This window comes from Chrysemys picta, chromosome 8, assembly GCF_011386835.1.
Source record: "Chrysemys picta bellii isolate R12L10 chromosome 8, ASM1138683v2, whole genome shotgun sequence".
In the NCBI taxonomy this organism is placed as follows: domain Eukaryota; kingdom Metazoa; phylum Chordata; order Testudines; family Emydidae; genus Chrysemys; species Chrysemys picta.
In genome coordinates, this window is record NC_088798.1 from 92,411,561 (window position 1) to 92,424,571 (window position 13,011).

The 13,011-nt window shown below is 42.9% G+C and overlaps 1 protein-coding gene across 6 annotated transcripts in view; it reads right to left on the reverse strand.

Annotated features, from left to right (window-relative positions):
* Positions 1 to 13,011, reverse strand: part of STK32A (serine/threonine kinase 32A) — a 90,324-nt gene that overhangs the window by 30,417 nt on the left and 46,896 nt on the right. For all 6 annotated transcript variants that reach the window (XM_042850849.2, XM_042850848.2, XM_042850851.2 and 3 more), the window contains one exon: positions 6,704 to 6,741. In XM_042850849.2, the coding sequence (XP_042706783.2) occupies positions 6,704 to 6,741 (38 nt within the window). The remainder of the gene's footprint in view (positions 1 to 6,703; positions 6,742 to 13,011) is intronic.

Sequence of the window (13,011 nt, forward strand, 5' to 3'; positions counted from 1 at the left end):
TGTGGGAGTGGTAAATAATAAAGAGGACAAGTCACTAATACAGAGTGATCTAGACTGTTTTGGTATGCTGGGTGCAAGCAAACAATATGTGTTTTAATACAACTAAATGTAAATGTATACATCTAGGAACAAAGAACGTAGGCCATGCTTACAGGATGGGCTCTAGGAATTATTTTGGGGAAGTTCTATGGCCTGTGTTTTATACAGGAGGTCAGACTAGATGATCCCAACAGTCCCTTCTGGACTTAGAATCTATGAAAATAGAAAATAATCAGAGCTTCGACAGAGGGAGGTGCTTACAGGATGGGCTACCCTCCCCTGGGATGCAGTGAGTCTGAAAAAGACTTGGGGGTTGTGGTGGATAATCAGTTGAACAGAAACTATCAGTGCAAAGCTGTCGCCAAAACGGTTAGTGCAATCCTTGGATGCATAAACAGGGGACTCTTGGGTAGGGGTAGAGAGGTTTAATTTACCTCCGTATTTGGCACTGGTGTCACCACTACTGGAATACTGTGTCCAGTTCGGGTGTCCACAAGTCAAGATGGATGTTTAAAAAATTGTTCAGAAAAGAGCCAGAAGAATTATTAAAAAATTAGAAAACCTGCCTTATAGTGATAGACTCAAGGAGCTCTGTCTATTTATATTAAGACAGAAAAGATTAAGGGCAACTTGATTACAGTCTACAAGTGCCTATGTGTGGAACAAATATTTGATAATAGGCTCTTCTGTCTAGCAGAGAAAGGTATAATATGATCCAATTACTGGAAATTGAAGCTAGAGTTCAAACTGGAAATAAGGTGTAATTAAAAAAAAAAGCTAGATTAATTAACCACTGCAATGAACTAATCGTGGTGGGTTCTCTATCACTGACCACTTTAAAATCAAGTCTGGACATTTTTTCTAAAAAATCTGCTCTAGGAATTATTTTGGGGAAGTTCTATGGCCTGTGTTTTATACAGGAGGTCAGACTAGATGATCGCAACAGTCCCTTCTGGACTTAGAATCTATGAAAATAGAAAATAATCAGAGCTTCAACAGAGAGAGGTGAAGTTGAGTATCCAGTATGAAGTCTTAAATGGGCAACATTAAGCAAATTTAACTGTACAGTGTTTAGACTGTAAGCCCCTTGGGAAGGGACTGTCTCTTTGTGACGTTTGTGAAGAGTGCTGGCACTAGGAACCCTCAATTAGGATACCTCTAGGCACTACTGTAATACAAATAATAGATTAGGCACGAGAGGTAGGTAAGTCTTATTCCAAACAGTGTCTGAGTATAAAGGCCATGGGGCCGCAGCTCATTGGTTAATATATCCACCTTCATCGGGAGAGGACAATGCTGAATAACTCCAAAATAGTCACTTTCTGGAGTTTCAGCAGTTTCACATTCCACGGACAGCCTGCCTGGCCTGAAACTGGGAAACGTGGTTCTCTGCACTGATTGCTATAAATGCTTATATGCTAAGAGCACTATTAAGGCCACACCCTGCTGAGTGCCCTGTAGGTAGGGTTAGTGCTGACAGAAGCACAGACTTCCTTCTGGATGCTGTGAGGCTTCAGTCTGGCGTGATTTCGATGGAAGAAAGCAAAGCTTGAGGAGCCACTGTCCCTCTGGCCTGCCATCTGCACTGCTGGAAGAACATGACTGAGATGTCAGAGTGCATCTATCAGCCACCGACTAATTAGCAGACAGAACATGTGTTGCCTTTACCAATTCAACAGCCTTCCAAAATCAGCCAGACCACCCTTCTCACTCCAAAAAGAAAACCCCAGCACTGAATCCTTGGAGAGCACTTGAAGGAGGAGCTGCGTAGAGATGAGACAAATGCTTGGTTCTTTTCACATCCTTGTGTCAGCTTTCATTCTCTCTGCCACTCATCTCCTCTTTGCAGGAAATCACATTAATGTATATGAATTATAGATGCTGTTATTATTATTCAGACTTTGATATTCTGAGCCAAAATCCATGCTCTTCTGGATGTATCACTTATTTGAAGGGATTAATTTAAACACATCCCAAGTTTCCTAAAAACTTTTAACCTCTCAAGAGCTCAGATTGATTAGAACACTAAGCTGGAAGCAGGGTTCTGAAAGCCAAAAATGTTGCAGGGTCACCTGACATCATAATCTATGTCTGTTCAATCCTCAATATTTGCAGCTGGGGATGTAGCTACAGTCTAATATTTGGTAGGAAAGCAGCCTATTCATTCCATTCATGGCTGTTGCTGGGAATTTAAGAGTTAAGAAACCCCATGAGTGTGAACAGGATGTTTTAAGTCTAAAAACTAAAAGTTCAAATTAGTCTTCATGGCTTGCCAGCCCAGTTCACCTTGGACAGTTACAGGTAAATCCCAGACTGGTGTTACTAGCAAAGGATCTTGGCTATATGCTAGGATCTACTGATTTTATATATGAGATAGGATGAACTAGTATAATTCAGTACCAACCAATGTGAGAAGCGGAAACTCCTGGCTGCAGCAGAGGAAACAGAAGTGAGCGGAGGCCATTACGAGACACTTCTTTCTCAGTTTTGTTAGTATAGTAAAACTAAGCAAATTCTTTTGAACAATAATCATGATTCCTGCAAATTTACATTAACTGGATTCTTTCATTCTCAGATGAACCTGTGGTTTCTTTAATCCAAGAGGTATGTGCAAATTATCAAAAAAGAACTATCACCTTAGCCTTGGAATGATTATTTAGTGATCACCAGGTGTTGAAAGAGGCTTCTTTCCCAGGGTTCAATCCAACTCTCATTGAAGTCCACTGACCTGAGTGGGAGATGAATTGGCCCTTCTAGGGACTACACCTAGGTCCTTCTAGAGACTATGCCATTTAAGCCCCAACGTAGGTCCTTGGTTGGAACTTCAGTGGTACATAGAGCTTCACCCAGCTCTCTGCACTGGGCTGAATTTCATTTCCAATGCATAACAACCCCTTACAGACTGTGAACCAAATTACAGTAGTTGCAAATATATTATGTACGTATATTCAGTTTATTCAAGTCAATGCAATAAAAATTATTTTAATGTGTAATGTGATAATAGGTATTTCCACTGATCAGGAATAAGTAAAATTTACAAAAGAAAGTCCTATCTACAAAGATAGTTAAAGGTCAAAATCCATAAAAAGTCAGTGCCCTTTGTAACCCAAACACTAATATCTTTCAATGTGAAAGTAGAGCTTAATTGTTGAAATATATTTCACAGATGTACAGTTTGGCCAAAAGCCTGCATTGAACTGAATGGATGCCCAAAGCTAGGCAGATGGCAAGCAGAATCTAAATGAATACACTTAAGGCCAGATTTTTTTAAAGGTATTTAGGTGCCTAAAGAAGAAGTTAGATGACTAGTAGGACTTTCAGAAGCACCTATTCGCATCTTTAAGCACTTAAATGCCTTTCAAAATCTGACCCTTACACCTAAAGGAAGAACCAAAACAACAAAAAATAGAAAGAACATCTGTGAACAGACGACAGAGCTTCCTCTGTACCCATATAGTGCGGGCATAAACCTGGCAAAGTAACATGAGATGGAAGTGGAGTCTGTAGCTCCATCCCAACGGGGAAGAGCCACTGGAAAACAAGCATAATCTACCAGTCTAAATATAGATGCAGATGCTGCAAGAACAATTGCTCAGGGGAAAACAAAAATGTGAACTGTAGGTAAAAAGCTTTTTGCACGCATGAATAGAATTACACACCTCTACTGCCATGGCGAAGCAAACACAGGGAGAGAAACCACAGAGCAGAAAGTCACAGTCAGGAGAGCACTGGAGCTCAGGGCACAACTCCAGAAAAGAACACACTGAAACAAATCCATCATCAACCTGAACCAATTAAAATTTCAGACTGAACTAGAGATGGGGCCAAAAAAACCAGCCCCAATTGCACAGACATCAAGGAAGTTCGCAGTTATCTTGATACCAAGCAGAACACAATCCCAGATCCAAGCACCACTTTGTACTGGGAAATATTTAACCCAGTTTTGGATCTGAATTTAGTGCTCAGGCTTCTCTGTAATTTGACTCTGTAAAACCCAAATCCTCAGAGGTGGTGAGCACTTTTAATGGCCACCAATTTCATCAGGAGAGGTGGGAACTCAGAAGCTTACCCACAGAAAGAAGGGAAAAACCCCAATGAGCTGGGCTGCATATGGACAACAAGAGGAACATGAGAACAAAGGCACCACTTAGAGTTGAATGCCATCTATGACTGACACCTACTGGGTCAGACTGTCAAAATACTCCATCACTCTTGCAATTGGGGATAACAGCATCAGCTCCTCAGAAGTGAACTTCACTCCCTACATACAAGAAAATGGACAGAAACAGGTGTTCTAGTGGCCTGATAGCTAGCAAAGACTGAAGGAAATCAATTAAATATCCCCAAAAGATATCCCTCAGCAGCCTCAAAGCCAAAGATAAAATGTTGATTGTTCATATATTTTAAGACCAGAAGGAACAATTACATCATCTAGTATGACCTCCTGTATAACACAGGCCATAGAACTTCACCCAGTTACTCTTGTATTGAGCTAAAACATGTCTTCCGGAAAGGCATCCAAGTCTTGATTTGAAGGCAGCAAAAGACAAAATTCACCCTTCCCTTGCTAGTTTGTTGCACTGGTTAATCACCCTCAATGTTAAAGATGGCACAAATTTTTCTAATTTGCGTTTGTCTGGTTTTAACTTCCAGACATTAGTTCTTGTTATGCCTTCCTCCGCTAGATTAAAGAGCCCTTTAGTGCACAAAGCTATTGAATCAAATTTCTGTACTCATATCAATGAATTAATTTTAATATGTTATGTAGAGATAGTTGAAATTTGTCATTTGAAACATTGTCAGTGAAAAATGGCTTTTTTGTCAAAGCAGCAATTTCCATAGGAAATGTTCAATTTTGACCAACTTGGGGGGGGGGGGGAGGGGGGGTTTAATAAGGAAAACATGAACTTTTGATGGAAAGTTTCAACAGAATTTGAAATTCTTCAAGGGAATAAAAACGACATTTCCGGACCAGTTCTAATTTGATGTGCCACAAGAATTCAATTAAAGTGCACACATTAGGTGGCACATCTGCCCTTCACAGCTCAAGCCGTGGTCTCAATATAGGCCAGAGCAGCACTTTTCACCATTGGCAACAGTCAACTAGGTAAGAATTGCCAGAATGGAGCAGTGCTCTGTCAACTTGCCTTCCCACCTCCAATACTGCCCCTTCTGGGCCTGGCTTCCCCTCTCTAGGACAAGGAGGAGAGGGTGATGTAGGAGCCAGCTACAATGCTAGCTGGCAGCTCCCCACCCCCAAAAGCATTCTTAGATATTGCCAATAGGTGACCACTTGTGCCGTCTGATGAATGCAAATGGGTTGGATTGGAATTGGGGGCAGAGAGAGAGCGACAATATGGCCCATTTATTTATTTACACCTGTGTCTGAGGAGACAGAAGGAAGTCCCTGAGTGAGACAGGAAGAGATGTGTATTTGTAAAGAAAGGCAGGGAAAGCTTTTCTGACAGTTCTTAAATAAATAATTATCCAGCACTTTGAAATTAGAGGTCATATGCAAAATGAGTACAATCTGGGGACAGGTGGTGATGCCAGGCAAAGCTAGTTACAAGCTAAAACAATGGCAGTTCTCTAGGAATTTCAGCATCTGCACCAAAACCCATCAAACCTGCAAAGTGATAATGACTTTCATATATTCTATGCTCTCTGCCACAGCTTTTTATTATACAAGTAGCTTACTGCAAGCGCTAATAAAGATTTCTCACAAATGAGCCGGTTACAAGGATTTTCAGCAGATATTTGACATTTTAAAAGCAGATAAATATCAGACAAATTTTCAATGGGAGTTTTGCCAGAGTAAAAAAAAAAGTGTAGAGAGTAATACAGGAGTTCATCTGAAGTTCTGCCTGAGAAAGGCTTAAGTAAAGATTCCAGGATTAAAATCTATATCTACATTATAAACAAAAAACTACATTAAAAGGTTGCAGAGTTAAGCACTCAAAAGTTAGGAAATGACAGAATTATGGTTGCCTGTGCAACCCCTCATTCCCTCTGTGTGTGTCTGCATTATGATAGAGTCTATTATTACATGATCTAGCATGGAAAATTTCAGTCCAAATGGTTGAAGTTTGACAAAGTTATAAGCAGCTGAAACCAGGATCTTCTAAGGAGAAGTGTTGGGCAATCAACTCCAGGCAGCGCTAATTGCGTCACCTATAATAATGACTTCTAGAAATGTCACTGAATTACAGTAAGTATTTAAGAACAGACGAGGTAAATTATGGGACATTAATGTAGAAGAGAGCTCAGCGGTTTGAGCATTGGCTTGCTAAACCCAGAGTTGTGAGCTCAATCCTTGAGGGGGCCATTTAGGGATCTGGGGCAAAAATCTGTCTGGGGATTGGTCCTGCTTTGAGCAGGGGGTTGGACTAGATGACCTCCTGAGGTCCCTTCCAACCCTGGTATTCTATGACTGTAAAGCACCAGAAGATTACATGATGGTGCTTTACAGAAAGCAGGTGAAGACAAACAAAATACAAAAGACAGTTCCTGTCCCAAACTGCTTACAATTTAACACAGATAACACAACACATTGCATAACACAAGGCTCCAAATCCAGGCTGGAAGGTGCCCATTTCAAGTCACCCGCTCTGTGCTGCTCTGTGCACGCGTATGTTCCAGTTACCACAAAACAACCGGCACTTACCATGCTCATCCAGTAAGATGTTGTCAGGCTTCATGTCCCTAGAAGTAACAGAGAAGGGAAAAAGGGATGTCAGCATAGAATGGTGACACATAATGTGACTGTACAAGCCTAGGGAAATGTTTGTGCGAGATATATTATTATAATTTATACAGCACCCACGTTTGCTGGCATTTTACATACAGGAGTAAGAGGCTTGGTATACCAGAGACCTTGTGGGGTGGGATTATCCTGTATTTCTTCCTCTGTGAGCCGGTGATCCTTAATTTAGACATAATTAGTTTAATGATGATAAAGAAGTGAAGGGCAGACTAGAGTTCCTATGATATGATCATGTGGCTGCTTTGGTTTGCAGTGTCTGGTTCTTGATAGTCCAGCTAGATTAGTGGTTCTTTTTACTATTAGCTTTGTTTTGATCGGAAGTAGTATTTGTTAGACCCTGGTCCAGTCCTGCTCTCAGAATGAACACCAGTCTGTTCATAGGCGCCGATTCCTTGGGTGCTCCGGGGCTGGAACACCCACGGGGAAAAATTGGTGGGTGCACTGCACCCAAGCTCCCCGCCCCGGCTCACCTCACCTCTGCCTCCTCCCCTGAGCGCCCCGCGTCTCCTCCCAGCACTTGCCGCTGCAAAACAGCTGTTTCACGGCTTAACAAGCTGTGGGAGGGAGGGGGGAGGAGCGGGAACGCGGTGCACTCAGGGGTGGAGGTGGAGGTGAGGTGGGAAAGAGGCAGGGCTGGGGCGGGGATTTGGGGAAGGAGTCCAATAGGGGCAGGGAGGGGGCGGGGACTTTGGGGAAGGGGTTGGAATGGGGGCACAGGGAGGGGGCAGGGAGTCAGGGCGGGGCCGGGGGGGGGTCGAGCAACCACCGGCGCCAGGAGAAGTTGGTGCCTCTGAGTCTGTTGTAAGGGGATCCAACTGGACAGTGACTGGTCACTATTCCTAGCTCTGGGTCTCTCAGGTGCACTCTCCAGGTGCAGACCCCATATCTGCCACATTCTTGGGCAGTGGGACCTTACAGTCCAGCCACCTAAACCCTGGAACCACTGCCACAGCCCTCCAGAGCCTCCTTCTTGCTTCTACATGTTTATCACAGAGTCCACTGGCTGTGGAATCTCTTGTTTTCCTAGCTTCACCCTTCAGGAACAGTGTGGTAGGAAAGCCAGGAACACAGGCTTAGCATAGGAATTTCTTAAACACATACATACTTTACTCTTAAAAAGCATTAGACAGTTACAGATCCTTGGAAACCAAGAAACTCCTGAATGAACCCTCCTAGTCTGATTTCATCCCATTTTGCAAATCCCCAGGTTTGTTCCCGCCTGCCTTCACTCCTTCTTCTGGTCCTGGAGATGAAAAGGCCCCTTTTGTTTAGAGAAGCACCCCTTTTTAAAACAGACCCTGTCCCTCAGCTCTCCCAGCCATTCACTTAGACCTGGGTGGGGGAATTCCAGCCCCCTTCCTTCTCTCCAGACAAGTTTCTGTGAAGAGTCCATTTGAAGTCAATGGTCCTGCTCATAGCAAATTCATTGTTTCACCTGTGCAGAGCCATTCCGTGCTAATAATCCCTGATGTCTCTGTTACAGAATCACAGAAATGTAGGGATGGAAGGGACCTCAAAAAGTCATCCAGTCCAGCCCCCTGCATGGAGGCAGGACCAAGAAAACTAGACCATCCCTGACAGATGTTTGTCCACTTGTTCTTAAAAACTTCCAGTGATGGAGATTGCACAACCTCCCTCAGAAGCCTATTCAGAGGTTAACTACCCTTACAGTTAGAAAATTTTCCCTAATACCTAACCTAAATCTCCCTTGCTACAGATTAAGCCCATTACTTCTTGTCCTATTTTCAGTGGACACAGAGAAATACTGATCACCTTCCGCTTTCTAACAGCCCTTAACATATCTGAAGACTTACCAGCTCCTGCCTCGGTCTTCTTTTTTCAAGACTAAACATGCCCAGTTTTTTTAACCTTTCCTCACAGGTCGCATTTTCTCAACCTTCTATCATTTTTGTGGCTCTCCTTTGGACTCTCCAATTTTTCCACACCTTTTCTAATGTGTGGCACTCAAAACTGGACACAGTATTCCCGCTGTGGCCCCAACAGTGCCAAACAGAGGGGAACAATTACCTCCCATGTCTTACATATGACACTCCCATTAATACACCCCAGAATGATATTAACCTTTTTTGCAACTGCATCACATTATTGACTCATATTCAATTTGTGATCCACTTCAACCCTCAGATCTTTTTCAGCAGTACTACCACCTAGCCAGTTATTCCCCATTTTGTAGCTGTGCATTTGATTTTTCCATCCTAACTGTTTTACTCTTGTCTTTATTGAATTTCATCTTATTGATTTCAGACTGATTCTCCAATTTGTCATGGTCATTTTGAATTCTAATCCTGCCCTCCAAAGTACTTGTAACTCCTCCCAGCTTGGTGTCATCCACAAATTTTCCACTCCATTACCCATGCTTTCCAAATATAATTTCCCCACTAAATGTCAAGTTTTTGCTACAAAATGGATGGGCTAATTCACAATGATTGTTACAATTACAAATAGTGTTCATGAAACCAAATAGAATTCATATTCCTCTCTTGGTAGTCCATCGATCCGATGATGACAAAATCTGTGCAGATCATCTGTTGTTGGTCTTATGATGTGCCCTCTGATGGCTGTACAAGCCAATTCTAGAGGTGCACATTTTGCTGCAGATGGTGCATGGGAAGTTCGCGGTCAGTGGATTGTGTGCTGCTGATGCTCTGTGACGTCGTTCGCGTGCCTCTTGTAGACGCCGGCAGTGGTCTTCCTCAAAGGCTACGCAGGTATTTCTGACTGTTGCACGCTACTGTGTTCTGTCGCTGGCGGCGTCCTCAAGGTCCCTAGGTTTGATACTGCTGTACTGCAGATTGGTTTGATGGTGTCCTTGTAACGTTTCCGTGGACGACCTATATGCCGGATGCCCTGGGAGAGCTCACCATACAGAAGCTGACGGGGGATTCTGTTGGCATCCATGCGGCTGACATGACCGGTCCAACGTAGCTGTGACTTCATGATCATCATTTCGATGCTTGTCATCTGGGCTCTCTCGAGGACCTCGAGATTGGGCACTTTGTCTTGCCAGCGGATCTTCATGATGTTGCGGCGGCAGCACATGTGAAATGCTTCGAGCTGCTTGATGTGACGCCTATATAGTGTCCATGTTTCGCACCTGTACAAAAGAGATGAAAGAACAACAGCTCTGTACACAAGCAGTTTTGTTGACATCCGGATATTGTGGTGATTTAAAACTTTGACACGCAGACAGCCAAGTGCCTGGCTTGCTTTGGATATTCGTGCATTGATCTCATTATCCAGTGATCCATCACTGGATATGACACTGCCCAGATATTTAAAGTTCTCCACTACTTTCAGCTGAGTGCCGTTGATGGAAATACTCAGGACAGAAGCATTTGATCCAGGTGCAGGTTGATGGAGAACTTCTGTCTTTCCGAGGCTGATAGTCCGAAAAGTTGCGAGGCCTCAGCAAACTTGTTGACAATGTGCTGAAGATCATTTTCAGTGTGAGCCATGAGGGCACAGTCGTCAGCAAAGAGTGCCTCAAGAAGGAGTTTCTGCACTGTCTTAGTCTTTGCATTCAGGTGACGGAGGTCAAAATGTGAACCATCATGCCGGTATTTCAAGTATATACCTCGGTCCAGATCTTTCAGTGCATGGTTAAGGACACATGCAAAGAACAGGTTAAATAGGACAGGAGCGAGAACACATCCTTGTTTCACGCCGTTGGTGATGTTAAAGGGGGCTGATGTGGCTCCATCAGACAATACTTCGCCTGTCATGCTGTCATGAAAAAGGCGTATAATCTGGACAAATTTTCTTGGGTAGCCAAGTCGTGTTAGAATAGTCCAAAGGGCTTCCCTGTTGACGATATCAAACGCCTTTGTCAGATCTATGAAGACAGCATACAGGTGCATGTTCTGTTCAATGCACTTCTCTTGTATTTGTCTGACAACAAACACCATCTCGACTGTGCTCCGGCCAGGTCGAAAACCACATTGACTTTCAGGTAGATTTGCCTCGGAAATACTGGCTATTAGGCGGTTCAAGATGATGCGGGTGATGATCTTCCCTCCAACAGAGAGGAGGGATATGCCTCTATAGTTTCCACATTCTGCTTTGCTGCCTTTGTTCTTGAAAAGAGAGACAATAGTTGCATCGCGAAGGTCCTGTGGTATGTTTTCATCCTCCCAGATGCTGTGGAACGTTGCTAGTGCTGCTGGACCTGCTGCTTTGTATATCTCTGCTGATACCCTATCTTTTCCAGGAGCTTTCCCTGAACTCATCTGGCTAACAGCTTTCTTAATCTCATCTATAGTGGGCGGAAAGTCAAGATCTGTCTTTAGAATTCATATTAGACACAGACCTATTCCCCAATGTGTCACAGTATTGTACTAAGAAGCGTTCAATCACATCATAGAATCATATTTTGGAACAAAACAGAAAAAGCAGAAGCTTCCCCCCTTCTGTCAGGTGCAATCATAGGAAGGCTCTAAAAGTGCAAACGCTCTGTTTACTTCAGAATGTTCTGATTGGCATAAAGCAGACCTCCCTTGGGTCAGCAGACCTAAACAGGAGACACAGATCAAGCAGAGTCGGGATGTACAGCTTTCTGCTTCACATTCAGTTTTCACATGGCGGTTTTCATATCTGAAACCAATGCCCTCTTCCTTAAAAATAACCGCTTTTCATGGCAGATGCATGTTTTATTTGTTGGATATCTTGGCGAGGTTTCAAAAGAAGTAACTAAGCAAAACTTTCTCAGTGACATCTTAAATGATTTTTTTTCACTATGAAAATTTCATTATGAATTTGAAAATTGGTGTAAAAATTGAACTGGTTTGCTTAAAAGTGTCCCCCTTTAAAATGGCCCATTCCAAACAAAAATTAGATCATTCAAATCAAAAGGGGAATTCAAAAATTGACATCCCCAAATCAACATTTTTTCATGTTTCGATGTAAAAATAACCCTTTGATTGAATTTCACAAACTAAAAAACAGAGTGCAAAATTGCCTGAAATGTAAAAACAAATGTTTCCTTGTAAAATTTTGCCATGAAATGTTCACCAGTTTTGCAGAGTTCTACGGCTGTTCAATAGGTTTCAGTCCGGTGATAATTTTGACACTATCGGCCCATAAACTCTAAACCAGTTACCCTTCTCTGGCCAAACAGTACCTACCAAGAGCTTGCAAGAGAAAACTACACTGCAGTATGACAGTGTAGTTATTCAGGAAGACATACATTTGTTCAAAGTTTTCAAATGATGAAATGAAAAATACGAAATATTTTAAAACATGCCATATCACACTTTGGCAGACATTTTAAAAACTGAGATGCAGAGGGCAAAACTGGTTAGAAAATGCACTGCAATAGTTTCTGCTTTCATCTATTACATTTTAGAAATGAGTGATTACTTATGGAAGTCCACTTTGGTTTAATATGAATTATATTTCAATCATAAGGAATATATACCCTAAAAGTAGTGTGATGGGGCAAGGCCAGATGGCTACAGTAAAGTAGTGAGGAACAGGTATGTTAGCCCCAGGCTAAACAAATCCCTGGTACCATGGTAACCAAATGGCAGTTGCTCCAAGTTAATCAAAACACCTGGGGCCAATTAAGATCCTTCTAGAAGGCAGTGGAGACAGCTAGATTGATTGGGACACCTGAAGCCAATCAAGGACTGGCTGGAACCAGTTAAAAGCCTCCCAGTTAGTCAGTGTGGTGTGGGTGTCAGGAGCTATAGGAGGGAGACTGTGGTGTTGGAGGAACGAAGTAGTACGAATCCATATCAGGTGCAAGGAAGGAGACCCTGAGGTAATTGTGAAGAAGATATTGAGTGGGGGCTGCTGTGGGGAAGTAGCCCAGGGAATTGTACATGTCCTATTTCCAAAAAGTCAGCTTCCATAGCTGCTAATTTTAGGGTCCCTGGGCTGGAGCCTGGAGTACAGGGTGGGCCCGGGCTCACCCCTCCCCTCCCTGATTAATCACTGATACTGGGAGACAACAGAGACTGTGCGAGGGAGAATTGTTTCTCCTCACCTCCCTTACTGGCTTATGATGAAAATGGCTCACTAGACTGTGACCCTTGCCTCTAGAGAGAGAAGGGCTATGTGGAGGGTCACAGTGAGCCTCTGAGGTTAGCAAAATCTGTCAGGAAACGCAGGACCCACGGAGTCAAGGACAGAACTTTGTCACAGTAGTTAATTTTTGTAATAAATATTTTATTGAGGGGAAAAAAAGAATG